We start from the raw sequence: 17,511 nt of genomic DNA, 5'->3' as shown, positions 1-17,511 counted from the left end.
TCCCAGACAGTAAGACTCGTATAAGCCCACTCCCACTATAAGCAGCAGCAGCAGATGTCCTACACTTTGATAAAACTGGGATCTTCCACTGAGAAGGGCAGACGGCTGTGGTCTCTTTCCAGTCCTAACAGGGAACAATACCTCCTCCTACCATACCATCTGTAAGACTTTCCTGCTTCATTTGCAGCCAGAAATTGGCTTTCCTCCTGCTGGATATTAAATCTTCCTCAGGGATTTTGTTCTACTTATGACATTCTGTCTTTTAACCTTTAGCAGGTTGCCACGAAGGAGAAGACTGTATTATATAAGATTTCATAAAGTGGTACTGAGTGGTACTGAGCATGTATGAGAAAATGAAAGAAGACTAAAAGAACACTGACAGTATCTCATTAAATGTTTTATACAGTTGCTTTCAGAGAAATGATCCTTCTGAGAAGTCCAATTGCCTCCCCTCCTCTACCCCCCCGCCACCTTCTTAACAAGCATTTGATTAAGTGTGTTCAGTCATAGTCGTTTTAACCTGTGGCTTTCCTAAAAATAGCTTCCAATCTGAAGGTAACACCTTTTCCTCCCACCTACACACACACACACACGCATGCATACACGCACACACACATACACATGCACATGCTTTTACCTGTTTCCATGGAAACCCCACTGGAAAAATGTTTACGTGCCAGCCATGTCAGAGATAACTTTTCCATGAAAATACATGGCACCTTGTATGTCTTAGGAAAATGCCATGAATGCTATATTGTTTTCATTGGCTCTAATCCGCTTACTTGAGCAACAGTGTGGTAAAGCATGTTTTGCCTTCCCTATCAAAGAACAGCAGCACAGTGGGCTGCGTTTCAGGACAGAGCCCCTGGCGGGGACAGATCTCCCCTGCCCTGGAGTACTCACTCCATTTCCATCAAATTAGCATCATGTCAACCTGAGTAGCATTGTGTTCTCTGTCTCAGGCTATGATTCTGGGCCATATTAAACATTTCTGTTTTGTAGAGAGAGGGCAGAGGAGGTTTAGAGCAGACTTTGTTGTAAGGCCATTATATATTCAAGCATGACTGCTATTTGTTTGATTGATCATTAAAAATAGAAAACCTAAACCTCTTCTCAGTTGCCACACTCAGCCTAAAGTAAGTGCCTGCATCTTGTTTGCCAGTATAGCTCTTTGTAACTTAATGATAATGGTGCTGCCGTAAAAAGGCATTGATCTTTATTTTCCCAAGGCTACTCAGTTGCCTGTTCCACATTTTCTTCTGCTTTATACTGGTTTGACTAACTTGAAAACTAGGATAGTGGAAAATGGCGTGAAGACAAAGGCTTATTCTTCAGCTGTATCTCCATCACACCATAGCTGTTACTTCTCCTGGTGGATTGACTGCAGTTTTGACTATTACATTCTGAGTATGTATTTTTTAATTCCCCAGAGAGTGTTGGCAAAAACATGGGCATAAAAATCTGCAAATAACTCCAGGAGTTGTGCTTTCACGTATTTGTGCAAAAGCCCAAGAGGACACAAGCAGCAATAACAGAATCTGCAGGAAGTACCTACCTGAGCCTTGCACCTTCCCATAGGCTCCACTCAAAAGGTAGCTCTTTTCAGTGAGTTCACAGGGCAGAGATGATTAATATAAATTATCTGCCCTAAGAAGAGCATCTGTATATACAGAATGCATTCTGAATTCCCAGGGATTTACTTTTACTCCCTGCTTGAATTTTACTCAAGAATTCACAAGGAGAGACGTTATTTTCTGTCTTAGTTACCACATAGAAATTGCATACTATTATACTAGCTTACTATCTCACCTTCTTTCACTTTTTTTTTTCCAAATGACAGGTAGGAGAAGATATATGAGTGACCCAAGTTACACACAAGAAACTCAAAGCAGAGACTTGAGGCTGTTCCAGAATTCACAGTAGGGCTCCAGTTGCTTTTGTTCTCTGTCTTTCTAGTGAAATAAATTAATGTGAGATTTGCTATTCTAAAGAAAAAAATCCATTTCAATTCTGAAAATCAGTGCTTACCTCTGAGACAGGTAACATTTGAGACATCATCATTTTTTCTTGATTCACTTATTATGAGAAGTTGGGTTGCACAGAGCTCTTCACTTCCGAGAGAAAAAAAGCTCAACAGTCTTCTGCAGCATTATCAGGCAAAGAAAGAAAGTGCCTTGTTATAGGTGTACAATGTCTTTAACACAAGTGAATTGAACTGTAAATAATTCCAGTATGCAGTTTCCTTTCTTCTTGAGTCCTAATGCTAATTCTGTATTGATTAATGATATCAGAAGTCAAAATGCACAAGAAATGTACAAGCATGAGAATTTATAGCTCAGCTCTTCAGCTTAGTTCAGCTAACAGAATAATCCTCAGAATATATTTATAATTCATATGCTATAACTGTTATAACTGTTATCCAATACAGACTAGTTGGTAAATAGTGGCAGTTTCAATATTTCAGATATGTTTGAAGTGCTTCATTGTACTAGCTTTCGATGTTGTCCTACTGTCAGGATAAAAGTCTAAAAATGCAGTTTGATGCTGTGCCAGAAAATCAACTGTTTTGCCTAAGATAACATGAGGGTGAGCATCCATGGAGACAATGATTTTATGATATTTGCTACAAACAGTGACTACATTGTGACTTTGGCAGATGGAGTTTGCTGTAAGCTGTTGTTTATAAACAAAATAGTTATTGATAAAATGCCACCATATGTTTGTATTGTTTATATAATGTGAAACACACCATCATTTCCTCTGTTTGGAAAAATTTTCTTGGGAGATTGGGAAAAGTTGTCAGATCAGTCCTGAGCAAACGAGTAAGAGATTTTGATAGATGTTCTTGGACTAAGAACTTCTGAAAGATGTAGTGTCCAGAGATGGTACCTTTTTTATTGTTTATAATGAATTACATAGGAGAAGAAGTGAAGTACCAAGAACAGAGTTATGAATATACATAGATTGGTTTGAAAGAAAAGAATATTTATTACAGAGGTATAAAAGAGAACACAACACTTATAATCTCATTTCTTCAGATTAGGGAATCATAACTGTATTTTTTGTTGTTTAAAGATGTATCCCACTAACCCTGGTAGGACATGTGAAGGGAGCATTTTCCTATTAGATAATTAATTTGGTTATAATTATTGATTAATTTGCACTAGGATACCATCCCATCTAGGCATGAGTATACATACAATATTCACACTGCAAGTGTATATATAACAAAAAGACAGTTCCAAGCACAAGCAGGAAAAAATGAAGACACAGTAATAAAGAGTGGAAAGAATTATGACAGTGAATGAGAATTTCGTAGAAACTTATTAATGACTATTATATATGAAGATCTAAAGTAGCTTCTGTCTAAACACTTAATTTCTGGAAGATTAAAAAATATGCCACATTCCAGTACTTCTTCCCTGAGTACCTATGGCCGACTATCGCGAGATATTGGTGCAAATGGGCCTTCAGTCTGACTTAATATAGCTGTTTCTATCTTCTTAGTCCAGACAATCTTACTAACCGTAGAGATTTTACTACTTTATCCTCTCCAAGTCACTTATTACCTACCGGACATCCACCTTTAAATGCATACTGGGAAAAGGTCTTCAGGTGACCATGCTGGTTAAGAGAAAGTGATACTGGTGCCAGTCATTTCTGCCAAGAGCAGTACTGATGTGTTTGATGACTATCTGGAACACTTAGAATTCATGCTATTTGTATTAATGTAAGTGTACTGTTCAGTTATACATTCATTAGCATATTCTGGACAATCCTTTCAGGCACAGTCATCAAAATGAACTTAGAGATGTAGGAGAGCTGTGATTGTCTGTACAGCCTCAGGTTTTACTTGACTACAATATGCCCTCTGTTTTTGTGGCAGCAGTTAAATTTAGGTTCACATGAAACTTTGTGTAGATACTGGATTATCATCAAAGTGTATAATGTCAACTACTGTAGCTATGTGTTCATATATGTTCATATGTTCACTCCAGTATCTTTAAAACTCATTAACTGCAGAGCCATAGCAGGGTATAAGTTTTGGGGTAGCACTTGTTTGTATATAGTTTGGTAGGTAGTACCACCTCAGCTGGCCTAGAGAAAAGGAGATTTTTGCATGGCGATGGCAGGTATGTCATAAACAAACAGAATATTCTCCACTTCTGATCAAGCATCTGGAGGTCAAGTGAGATACCAGAAGGTATCTAAAATGGTACCAGCATACCTGTGTTTAGGCAACTGCGTGCTGGTGTGTATATCATGTTATCATTATGTTTTTCTTCTTAGCATTGCAGAAGAGAATCATCATGAACATTGCAAGTATTGAGTTTTCATCATAGAGACTAAAATAAATCAAAACTATAGTTTCAGTATTAGTCTCTAGAAACTGTGAGAATGCATATTCAGTATGTACATTGCAGATAGGCTGGAGCCACAGGCAGTGCACGCAATCTCTGCCATAAATCCATGCTGAGTCATTTTATATCACTGCTGCTTAGTCCAAAGCATGACACTCACATTTACGTGGTTTTATAGCTACCAAAATTATTTCCCTTTCATGCCTTCAACTCAGTGGATAGTTCAGTATTGCTTTGAAATTTGTGGAAGCTAGATTTATAAATACATTGAACTTCCTTACTTCCACTGATTTTTAGAAGGTCAGCATTTGAAAATCAGATGCTGATTCCGGTTTATGAAAAAAGAAATGGAGATCCAGTCTGTAGCATATGTAAATATCCTGGAGTTAAACTAGCGAGAAAAAGGGGTTTGGCCTACTATACTGTGAGCTCAACTTTGGCCTTATATTTTGGGGATAGTTGTCTCAGGGAGAGGGATGAGGCAGTACAACCTGAAAGTGAAAAGACCTCAAACAGATGGAGCAAGGTTTCTCAGGAGACATCCGTCAGATCTCTATGTGTAATTCTTTGTGCTCCTTTGCTGCAGGATTTGCGTTGCCTCTGTGCTCACGCTAGCCCAAAGCTGTTGGACACAGACACAAGGCCAGAATGAGGCCCAGTGTTGAAGTGCAGTGTGTACTGGTACAGTACTGCATGAACCAACTTAGATGTTAATTTCTGTACATTTTGCAGACCCATGTGCAAACTCAGACTAATGTAAAGCTTTTGTTGTGGTTAAATACAGTTGCTAATCATGCCTAATCTCTAAGGATGTCAGTTCAGGGAGTACTTTGTCATTCAGTGCTGTTGATGAAGCAGTACATTTATGGAGCTTTATTCCAGCTGAGTCCGCTGCTTGAATTATACACAGGCCACTCAGAAAGAGTTACCCAGGCAACCCTCATTTGGTCCTTTTCTCCTCAAATTTTACCTCAGTCATCATATTTCAAAGCTGAGCATCCATCTCAGATTGATTTTCCCACCCCAGCAGCATCTACCAGAGTGGGAAAGGAATGGATTTGTTTTTTAGGAAGTAGCCCCAGAAACTCCTGCACCACCCCAGTCCCCCAAAATTCAGCCTTCTGTAGATTGCAGCAGTGAAGTACAGATCATCTGCCCACTTTGATAAAGAGCTGAAAGCTAAAAGCAGAAGCTAACTTCTTAAGCTGCTCAGGAGCCTCTTAAGTACTGTGTGGAATGTGACCAGTTGTGCCTATGTACTTTTTAAAAATCTTTTAATGATTATACCTATTATGACCAGTTCACTTTATTGCTACGATCACACAACTTGGGAGTTTTGCAAAGTCTAGGAGTTAACAAAATGTTGACTTCTGTTGACATCAACAAGTAACTGTCAAAGTAGCTGCAGCCTGTCAGTGTCTTAAGAAGTAAATAGTGATTTGCTTCCAGTCCTTCAGTGTCAGGTGATACAGTCATGATGGAAGAGCCTGAGCTAAGAGTTTGGCTTGCTTCTGTAGGTACTGATCAGTTCAGGTAGCTGAGCAGTTGAACAATTCCGGAGTTCATAATAGCAAAAAAATTATGAGTTCATTCTTCAAAATTAGCAATAGGTAGAAAACATTATGAACAATACCAACATATGGTGACACACCATCATTGACTCTTTTGCATTAATAACATTGTCATAAGATTTATGTAAACAATCTTAATATAGGGCAAAAGCTGGCAAGAAACCGATATCATAAATCTGTGGTAAGAGTAACTTACATGCTGCAGAGAGGATTGAATTCTCAATTATTATCTTTTTTGCAAAAGGAGAAAACAATAATACTACATGAGGAAGCAGTTGTATATCTTTCATGTTCTTAAGCACACAGTTTTCACCAAGTACTGTTTTTTGGACTTCTTCAGCTTTCACTGAGCTCTCTTTCCACAGGCTTAACAGTGTTTGCGTATACACACATCTATGTGAAAGAACTGTTTAGGCTATTTTTTCTTTTGCCTTATTCTGTGGTATAAGTCAGATCTATATGCAATTCTGCAGACATTGCCTACCTGTGTTAAAAATTAAAAAGTTATTTTGAAAGATACACCCAAAAGGCTGAATCGTGCTCAGTTTGCTTGCTTTCTGTGGCAGTCTGAGAAGGCTCCATTTTGTTAGCAGAACCAGCCTAAGGAAAGAAAAGTGTGTGGCAGCCAAAAGGTTTTGTGTCATGGGAGGAGGTCTTCATACACATACCCTGTAACAGAGATGAGAGGTGAAGAGCATAAACATGAAAGGAGACTACAGATTGATGTGAAAATCAGCTACACAAGAAAGGAATGTCTTTTTAAGAAGACTGCTGTGTTGTGGCTTGTCTAAACACAAGAGGCTTGGGCTGGAGACAAGGAGAAGCCTTTTCTCCATGAGGACAGAGCAGCAGTGAAGCTAGGGCCTAAGGAGGCTGGGCCATCCATCTCTGGTGGTTTCACAGCTTGACTGGGCAGAGCTCTGACCAGCCCAGTCTGACTCCCCAGCTGAGCACAGGAGATCCCCATGTCCCTGCCTGCCTGAATTGTCCTATGGTCCTATGAACAAAAAAAGAATATATCTTAAATAGTAACTTTTCAAGTTACAAAAGCTTAAGAAGTTGGATATATGTATGCATATATATATGTATATGCACATATATATAATTCTTTTTATATGCATATATATATTTAGGTGTGTTTATACATACACACATATTATCTATCTATCTATCTATCTATCTATCTATCTATCTATCTATCTATCTATCTATCTATTTATCTATCTATATCTCTGTCTCTATATGTGGCCAGGCTTAGTGCAGTCCAGACCAGTTTTGATCCCTGACTAGACTAGCCCGCATCCCAAGGGAGAGCCTGTGGGAGGCAGTGACAGAGGCACAAGGTTGCCCTCCAGAGAGAAGGCACAACACTGCTCCATGCATCCCAAGGGACCAGTGTCACTGTCAGCGTAGCCTCAAACAGACGTCCTCAGGCAGCCTGTGCTGCAAGAATATCTCATAGTCTGGCCAAAAGCTTTTGACCGTGTCCTAGCTAATATTGTTGGGTAGGTGTGTTTTTTTCATCGTGTATGAATGCAACGTTTTCAGACTCTGTGGGTTCTCAGTGAAACAGCAGATTCCTCAGGACTCCTCTTTAAAGAATCCCTAACCTCATTCATCCACTTCAATATTCTGCTCACTGCGGCTTTTTTTACAGAATGAAGAGGATGAGGACCAGCCTCTCAGCCTGGCCTGGCCTGACACCCTGCGCAAGCAGCTCACCTACCTTCTTGTGTTACCCATTGTTTTTCCACTGTGGGCCTCCCTCCCAGATGTCAGAAATCCTGTAAGTAGCTGTTGTTGTAAGTTGGTGTGTTCTGCACAGCAGGGTGGCTCTCTAGCTAAATTCCAAAAAGGGACTATAGTGGATTCCTGTAAAAATAGAGCTAATGATTATTTTTAATAGTTTCTTCTTTGAAGAAGAGGTCACAACATCAGTCTTCAGATCTTCAAATGGGTGCTTATGTACAACTGGTTGGCAATAGCTCTTTAAAGATTGCCTTTTGTATTCACTAATATTTTATGACATAAAGTGAAAGCTCTTAAAACTTCTTTAAGGTCTTCACATCTGCATTTCTAGTTCTCCATTGAATGCCACATAAGTGCTGATGAAGTCTGTCCATCTGCAGTGCCTGAAAGGTTATGATTCAAAAGACATTAAACTGGCTAAATTTTATCTGTGGTTCAAAAATAATAATAATACGCATTTCTCTTAAATGCATGTTCCACTAGACCTTTGTCTTCTATTCATCATCTTTTAATTTTTGTACTGGAACAAGATCCCTAAGTCCTTCTATGTGTGAAATCCTTGCTAGTTTTGTCCCAAACACAGCTGGAAGTAATCTAAGGCTGATTGTTAATACAAATGACTTATTGTGACAAGTTGTCAACTCTTACCACTTTTGTATTCTCATACATGAATAGACCTAACTGGGCAGACACATGGAAAGTAAAAGAAAAAAGGTCAAGAGCTGAAAAAATCCTTCATTTGTGTTTTAATCTGATTTCCTTTCTGAATCAAAAAGTGGTTTTGAAACTGCTGCAAGAGAGGGATGCACAGCTTATAGGGTTATAAATAAACACCCTCAATTCTTTTTTCCTCCTCACACGCACTGAAAAACTTTCTCATCCCACACACTGAAAAACTGCAGTTCAGTGCAAGAAACAAGCTAAAATAAGACCACTGACTTGTTTTTAGACAAAGGTTTCTTGAAGGGTATAAACTGAGATTTTCCCTTCTAATCTTTAAGCTTTCTTTTCTGTAAGTTTTCAAATAACTCTGGTAAAGACTTCTTGTTTGGTAACACAACATACTACATGAATTTCAAGATTGTTTATGTCTGTGTTTATGCCCTCCTTTTATCATTGAAAACCATCCCTGTGATTTTTTTCATAATTTGGCCTAAAATGAGCAAGTACTGCTAAGAAATAAGTTATGTGCATTATTTTGTATTTTGAAGATCCGAAGTTAACGTCGATAGATATGTAGGCTTAGCCAATATTCTGTGCTGTAGAAATGAGAACAGTTGTTAGAATACTGGTTTTAGAAAGTGAATATCTCAAGAAGTTGTGTGGAACTGTGTGATGCGTGTGATCATTAACACTCATTCACAACAGGACTGGTATGCTGACGTCCTACAGCTAAAATACTCTGCCATAACACAAAAGATAAGCACAGTTGTATATGCCAGATATGTCAATGGGGAACAGAGTTTTAAAATTTCATTCACTGAAACAAGTAGCTTTTTATACAGAAGTAAAATAAATGCAGTTTGTAATTTCATGTAGTAATAACAGGAGAGGTGACAGGCTGTATCAGTATGACAAGCTGCTTACTTTGAATGTTGCTGTCAAAGAATTAACCAGATGGTTGCCTAAACCATCTAACTTTTCAAGGGCAGTTCATTAGTGTGTTTGTCTCTGAAATATTCTCACTTACGTCTGTGTGCCATTCCTGCTATTTCCTTCCTAACAAAAACATACCCGATAGCATAGCTCAGCGTGTGCATCAGAAAACAACTTTCTGTGAAATCTGTGAGGCAAAAGTTAAAACAAACCTAAAATAATACTTAAATAGATTTGTAGGTAGACTTACCATCAGGGGATTTATTTACAATTGTGGTAATTTTAGTCAGAAACCCAAATTCTACATCAAGATGCTCAGATTAGCATGGGGATATATAAAATGAACACTTGTGTGCTATATACTGATTGGAGAGACCATATGGAACCTTTAACATCCTCTGTGGGTGTCCACTTTTCAAAACTTAGTTCTCTTTTCCTGCTAGAGTCTCTTTTCTAAACTATCTCCACATAACAAAGATTATTTGACTGCATTTATTTGCACTATACTAAATTATATTTAGCTCCATGGGACCCAGAAGCCCTAGGAAAATTGTTTCATATAGGAGGTCTCTGGTTATAAAGGTAGCAAAGTCTTTGCTGCCTTATTATGCTCTGGTGTATAGATATGCAGATTTTTATATACTTGGAGTAGATTATGCATTAGTTCACCTTACTCATCAGCTGATTCAATAGCTGACGTTTCAACGTGTGTTTACTGCCATAATAATACCCGCTCACATTAAACAAGTATATACTAATATCCTTACTATAACATCAATAATGTTACTGACAGTACACCAGAGGTAGATGTACCCATTGGGGAATTTGGTACCTGATTTTTTTTCAGGTATTTTGAACAATAACAGATGTTTTTACTATACTAATAGCTCATTTCCCTAGTGGCTCTGTAAAGCCCAAAAAGGTAACTGTCCACCTCCTGCAGTAAGGAATATTGAAAAACTGAAAGGAAAACGATGTGACCAAGGTGGCTCAGTGGCAGGTATTGAACAGCATCTCCTTTGTTATAGCCGTATTGCGCTGTCCATCCCTTTGTGTTACAGGTCAGAAAAATAGCTATCAGGGCTCTCGTCCTGCTGTCACTGGACCCATATGGGGCTGTTCATTGTAACTCTGCAAATTCCCATTTCCAACACAGAGGTAGAGCTTACAGGAACTCTTGTTGCCATACAGAGCTGCACTGTTACCAAGGGGACAAGGACAAGATGTTCCTGCACAGATCCAGTTACAGGAGCAGGTTCTGAGTAATCAGATTTAAGCACTGTCAAGTATGAAAGGAAAATCAAAGCTTGCAATGCAGATAAATTTATGTATGAGACAAACATATGATTCATTCAGGTTAAAGATGTTGGTAATAATACTGACTAAAATTAAGTCAGTTACTTTGCAAATTGTTAAACACCGACTGTCTTTCAGGATCAGGCTTTTAGAAGAAAAATCTTCATAGTTGGATCATTTTTGCTACTTAAAGTCCTGTTTTTCAGACATTGGCATGAAATCAATGCAGAAACGTACCAACAAAATGTCCCTAAGGTTGCTGATAGACAGGAACAGTACCAATCCAACCAATCTACAGTGAAACTAAAAAATTCTTTCTTTTTTGTTAAAAGAAAATAGTGTACAGACTGAATGAGCTGTGGCTTTTCTCATTTGTCCGTTACCATGACCACAACAGAACCAACTGGTAATAAAATGGGCTCTCTGTCTTTACAAGGCAACCATCACAACAGCTACCAGAAAAGGTGGAGGCAAGAATTGCCATCTGCTGTTTCTGACTAATTGTTCTAGGAAAATGCTTGGAATTGGCAGCTGTCTATATTTCCAAGAGCTAGGAGGTTGCAATGAGATAAATCTCAAAAGAATGCTATCATTAGTTACAAAATAAGCATACTCTGGAAATAAAAGCCAGTATCCAAAAAAGAATCATGACTCTCATTACTGCTTTTTAAAAATTTCATCTATATGCAAATATTATAGCAGAATCTGTGGAGTCCTTTCTTGGTTTCATCACCTGTAATATGTACAAGCTTTAAATTTTGCCCTTTTTGACTTTAAATGTTTCCCTTTTTAAAATAGATAATTAAACTGTTAAGCCTATTAACTGACCCTTAATCTTGAACTGGTGCTTATCAGTTAATTTTACTGGGAGAGGATTGGCTAAGACAGGCTAGTAATATACCTGCTGCAAAGTCACTGACTCGTAATTCTTAGCCTTCTGAATTCTGTGGGTGCCTGACTCAGATAGGCAATGTCTCATTATTTTGCAAAAACCATTTAGTATATAAAATCTCATTGACAGAGAGCTATGACTGGCCAGTATAGCTCTTGCTGTATTAGTTTTGTATAAGCTGATGTATGCTTATGTCTTTGAGTATTATATAGTAATTATTCAAATTGCACTGCTATGAGGTGCTCTATGTAGATTTTTGATCATTTGCAACAATGTTATAGCTTCATAATTGCATTCACCTTATGTGTTGCCAGAAAATCCCAGTTTTTACAAGAAAGATAAAAATGTTGAAAGTTGAAAGAGTTGTCCACTAAGAATGGGGAAAAAGAAATGCTACCTATTTAGGTTTTTTTTTTAAAATGAAATTGCTGTTTAGATTCATGTATCCCTCCCAGACTCAATTTTGCTCCCACTGGTGTGAAATCACTATTTAACAGCCATCTTTATATTCCTTTCAAATTCTGTTCCTTTTCAGACTAAGTTCTTCTGTCCCCCAGTGCATGTACGGTTTTGGTTTTAAATTTAAAAGTCTGTCTGAGTATGCCTAAATATCAGAAGCTCATTACCAGATTTTCTGATTTGATAAAAATTTGAAACTCTGTTTTGAAAAAGTAACCTTGTTTGCTCTGTAATGAGTTAAGAAACAGATCAACCAAAATAGCTTGGTCAGTTCTAGAAACAGTGCTTGTGGCAGCAATAGAGTTTCTATGAAAATTATGGTTCCAGGTGCCACTGTGGCTATTTATGCCTATATTTAAAGATAACTCATTTAAAACACCTACTGGAATGATTTCCTTACTCCAATAAAAGTTCAGTTACTTATTTATGTATGAGTGGGATTAGTTGCATTGTTAAATCTGTACCATCTTTAACGTGTGTTCCTATATACTCAGCTGTGGAGTCTTGTAGGTTGTGTTAGTCAATGTTTACGAGCTCAGTTTTCAGGAGGGCATTTGGCATTATTCAGAGTGCCTACAGGGAGCAAGTGGTCTGTAGCACAGCCTACAGATGCACCTGCTGCTAGAGCAGATGCGGACCTTTTAATTGTCCTGTCCTGTAGATGGGTGTGTACAATTGCCATTGCTGACTTTACCTTTTTCCCATCAGTAATGACCTGATCTCATTCCATTTGCATCAGCAGAAAGAGTCTACACAATTTCAATGAGCTGCAGGCCAGCCTCGTGCTTCTCTGGTTCAGCTGACAAAAGACAGTGTCATTCCCGCTTGACCAGCTCTGATGGTCAGCCCAATTCACTGAGCACCTCTTAGTCCTCAGCCACCCATGATCATCAATTCCTAAACATGAGGCTTTCCCGTATAAATGTCTTTTGTGTCTGTTATACAAGAAAAGCTGGCTCTGCAACTCCGTAAAGTCCTAAAAAAGAGAGTTTTATCATAGCTTAAGCAAGCTGAATTGGCAAAATCCAAATAGGATTTTCTTTCTAAAAGTCATGTTCATGGAAAGTCCTGCAGTCCTATCTGCTCCCACAGCAGCTAGGAGTGACCCACAGGCTAGTGGGTCTCCTGGTGCAGCAGGGACACATCCTGCAGCAGAGAGGGGAGCAGGTAAGATGCACTGCCCAAAAAATCCAGAGGCCCATGCAGAGCAAAAAGTTGAAGTGGAATTAATGGGGATTTAACAGGAAGAGGTAGTACAGGATCAAGCAGCAGCTGCAACAAGTATTCAAAGTGATATAGCTTACTTACATAAGCAGTCCTACTAGTTGTTCATGAATATTTGTAGGACTCTGCTAGTGGCACATCATGAGTCATCTGAGGTGAAGATCTGTGTTCAGAAGGTCAATGCCCTTAAAGAATGTGGTTTCATTCAAGACTAGCAGCATTCATTCACAGTACAAATTTCATTTTAAACACTAATTTGATTTACATAGCAATTGCCTGGTACAGTACTGCAGTCATTTTTCCTTACTTTAGTATTTTAACTTGATGTCATTGTTATATAGATCTAGCCAGCCAATAGGACGTATGGATGATGCAAAAGACTAGAAAGAACAGAAACCAAAATAAATCCTTAATCTGAATAGAACCGATTCATTGGCTGCAAGAACGCTATCTTTTCCAAGTTTGGCATTAATAAGGGAGACTCTGAAAATTAGAATGAAGCTACTTTGGTGTTATACAGATTTTTTAATTCATTGAAAGGCTTTGGAGTGTGTTCTACGTTTTTATAACAAGCTTCTCTACAAAACAAAGCATGGCAAATATGTGCTTAATGTGTCTTGTGGTCTAATTGAGAAAGTGGGTTGTTTTCCCAAGAGAAGTAAATGCCCTAATAAATTTTGGATGTGTTTCATTTTTTTAGTTCTGTCGTATGGCGGCCTTTGACTGTGAAATGTGTTGCACAAAGTTACTGATATGTAAATAGTACAGGTACCTGTTTCAGCAATTTCAAAGCATTTTTTCTGAATAAGCACAAAGTTACTAATAAATTTAGAAGCCAAACCACCGTTCACATATGCAAACTGAGGCATAACAGATTATACGAATGACAACCCAAAACTCGCCATTCACCATACAAGTGATCACGAGGTGTTATTTTGCAACTGAAGCTGTTGGAAGAATGAGGCATAGGTAAGTGTGGGGAGTCCATTTCTTAACATTCTTAACATTTATTTTGATCATCTGATGATGATCAGAACAGTTTGTCAGAACAGGTGATCAGAAAAAATGAGAGGCCACTCTCATTCTGAGAAGCATGTAAGAGTAGAGCACATGAGCCTTCAACATCGGTGTTCACTGTTTCTCTCTGTTTCTGTTTCAGAGATCAAGAAGATTTTTCCCTATCACATTTTTTGGCTCAATCAGCTGGATTGCATTTTTTTCTTACTTAATGGTCTGGTGGGCACATCAGGTAAGGAGGTGATACTGGTACAGAATACAAGCCCTGCATTGTGTTTTGCACTGTTAGAGATCATTTAGAATCAGAGTCCATCACCTATTTCATGCTGAGCAGCGCTTTATTTTAGGAACTGTGGCCGTGGAAGAAGTAAACACTACTCAGTAAATGGAAAGTAGTTCAGAGAGCTTGTGGTGGTCCTGACCACAGGACTTGATCATTCCAGTAACATCAGAGCCATCAGCAAACACTTGTCAATACCTACTGATTCTATTTGACAATCTTATCTTTCTTCTGAAATATGTGGAAATTTGTGAAAGCAAGTAATTCTTCAATCTTGCTTGTATTCTCCAAACTAGTCAACAAGCTCCAGGATTATATTCCTGGTTAAACAGGTTTACAGCAGAAAGCATTTCTTCACCACAGGACCTTTTTTTTCTGTTTTTGCTTAAACCCTTTTAGGTTGGAGAGACCATTGGTATTAGCGAAGAAATCATGGGATTGACTATTTTAGCTGCTGGCACATCCATTCCTGACCTTATTACCAGTGTTATTGTAGCACGCAAAGGTCTGGGGGACATGGCTGTATCCAGCTCTGTTGGAAGCAACATATTTGACATCACAGTGGGGTAAGTCCTACAGCAAGAAAATTATCCCTATTTTAACAAGTCCTTTGTTCTTAGCATGTTGCTGTGGTTTTGCCAAGGTGTTGCCTACAGCAATTTTCTGCCCTTGATGGTTAAAAAGGAGAGTGATGCAAATATGCAATGGATGTTAGTATTTCAAGTGCTCAGAAGTTTGTAGACAGTTGCATGACAGAACTGTTGCAAATTTGTTGCTTAATTCTCTCTTTGATACGTTGCAGAGCTGCCCAGGTAAGGGAATTGCACTTAAAAAAGTATGTAAGAGTATTGCTCCAAGAAGGAACTTCTGAAGCTGTTTATTATTTTGTCAGGTTGCTGTTGTTTTTTTGTGTTACCGCTCATTGTGTTTATACTAGAGCTTTCTTTATAAATGAGGATTGGGAACAATTCAGTGCTTCTGCAGTATTCAGCGTGTTTGCTGTAATAAAACCAGAATGTCGTCTTGCGTAGCTCATTTAGGCTGTTGTTGATGTGCAATTTTTTTATACCTGGCAAGTCCCAAATTACAAACCAGTTCTCTGTTAACACAAAGGACCCTTTGTATAGCTCTGACAATGTGAAGCAATGTAAGATTATGCTGAAATGTGCTACTTACACTTTAGTGCTTCATGTCAGCTCTAGGATAATGATGTGTGACATGCAGTTGGAATTCAAATTCCTCTTTGACCTTTTCAGACCAAGTTAGATCAGGTCAAGAAATGTAGTAATCTATGCCTCAGTGTTTCAAAAATGTGCAGGAAATGCACAGACAAACTTTGCCTTTATTCCCATATTCTCATCTTCAACACAGTATAGGGCCACTAAGAATCATGTCCGTACTCTCAGTTTCTCCATCTTTGGTTGTTTCTTGCTATAACACACACAAAAGAGTAGGTCTAGTCATAGCTGTAGAACAGATCATGGTTTTCACTGCTGAAAATATACCAGAAACTGCACATGTATAAAAAGGAATTCTGAAGTTAGAGTGATAGTAAATGGCTTTTTCACTCCACCTGTTAGCTATTGGCAGTACCTTTGGACACAGCAGAAAAACTGGGCCACTTTTTTCTATTAATCTAGAAGCATGAAGCGTTTGAAATAACATCTGTAAGCAGCAGACCTGCAAAACGTTAAAACGTTATTCACTACTGTGTGCTTCAACTTAGAGCACATAGGATGCATTACAAAACTTTTATCTTTTGAAATGCTTTCTTACTTTTCTTGGAATTTTTAGTCTTCCTGCTGATGGAAATGTTGTCCTGTATCGATCTGATGGACCTGGTGTGTTTACAACAGAAATGACACAGCTGAGCTGTAGGCTGGCTTAGTTAGTACTGAGGCTGTAATAAATTATTCTCTCTTGAGCTGCTTATTCAAAGTTTGATTATTGTGAGCTTCTGACAGCTCTCTTCATGCTTGCTAAGCCTGCTAAGCTCCGATCAGTGGCTTAAATATTTATTTCAGCTTGACACCTTCCAGAGGGATGTTGCCTCATTCTGTGGCATCAGAGATGAGAAATGCAACGACAGCAAATATAGAAATAGAAATTAAGCTGGAGTTCAGTTGAAGTTCACATTTTAACACAGGTTTATAAAGTAAATCTGGATCAAGGCTTTTAAGAGCCAAAATTTGGGGGCAGTGCCTTGCAGAATGCTGGTTCTTCATGGCAAGGACATGTCCTTAGGCAAACACGCTCCTGTAATGCGAGCTCTTGGAAAGAGGTTGAAAGTAGATTCTTCCGTAGATGGTCTGATATCCAGAAACAAATGAAAGGGTTCTCCTTGCTCACAGACAGGGTGCCAGGTGATTTGTCAGCCAAGGGAAATATAATTCACCAACATAACTGGTGGAAGAGTAGGGAGCCTAAATCCCATTTGTTCACCCCGAGAACCAAGACCAGGCTGACAGATTTGTGTAGATATTAGAAGAGTTTCATGGCTCACTTTATGCAGGGAGCCTCTGGCTGTATTTTGAAGTGCCTCCAGAAAGTTTCTAGTGCCCATTTCTACACCTCTGCCATGTTTCAAATTTATTTTTCTGTTTCTCAACAGCCTTCCTCTTCCATGGCTCCTGTATGCTGTGATTAACAGCTTTGCACCAGTGACAGTCAGCAGCAACGGTCTGTTCTGTGCAATTGTCCTCCTCTTCATCATGCTGCTCTTTGTCATCCTCTCCATCGCTTTCTGCAAGTGGAGGATGAATAAAATCCTGGGCTTTCTCATGTTTGGACTTTATTTTATGTTCCTGATTGTCAGCGTCCTTCTGGAGGACAAAGTGATCCAGTGTCCTGTCTCCATCTAGTGGCAAGTGCTGTTTCTCATGAAAAAGGAAAAAAAATAATGCATATATATTTTTTAAAAAATAACAAAATCAAACAGAAAAAAAAAACCACAATAGAAAGCTTCTATGAGAATAACCCATGGATTTTTAAATTTCCTCTCCCTCAATTTTAAATGAGAGAAAGAAATGGATACAAAGGGTGGATCTCAGAGCTGAAGAATGACTT

At 38.5% G+C, this 17,511-nt stretch overlaps 1 protein-coding gene across 2 annotated transcripts in view; it reads left to right on the top strand.

The window, feature by feature from the left end:
* Nucleotides 1–17,306, top strand: part of SLC24A2 (solute carrier family 24 member 2) — a 103,383-nt gene extending 86,077 nt beyond the window's left edge. For both annotated transcript variants that reach the window (XM_065656782.1, XM_065656781.1), the window contains 4 exons: nt 7,590–7,718; nt 14,308–14,397; nt 14,845–15,011; nt 17,057–17,306. In XM_065656782.1, coding sequence (XP_065512854.1) covers nt 7,590–7,718; nt 14,308–14,397; nt 14,845–15,011; nt 17,057–17,306 — 636 coding nt within the window. The remainder of the gene's footprint in view (nt 1–7,589; nt 7,719–14,307; nt 14,398–14,844; nt 15,012–17,056) is intronic.
* Nucleotides 17,307–17,511: the final 205 nt, after the last annotated feature.

The sequence above is a fragment of the Caloenas nicobarica genome, chromosome Z, assembly GCF_036013445.1.
Source record: "Caloenas nicobarica isolate bCalNic1 chromosome Z, bCalNic1.hap1, whole genome shotgun sequence".
In the NCBI taxonomy this organism is placed as follows: domain Eukaryota; kingdom Metazoa; phylum Chordata; class Aves; order Columbiformes; family Columbidae; genus Caloenas; species Caloenas nicobarica.
This window is presented reverse-complemented; position numbering and strand designations above follow the sequence as displayed.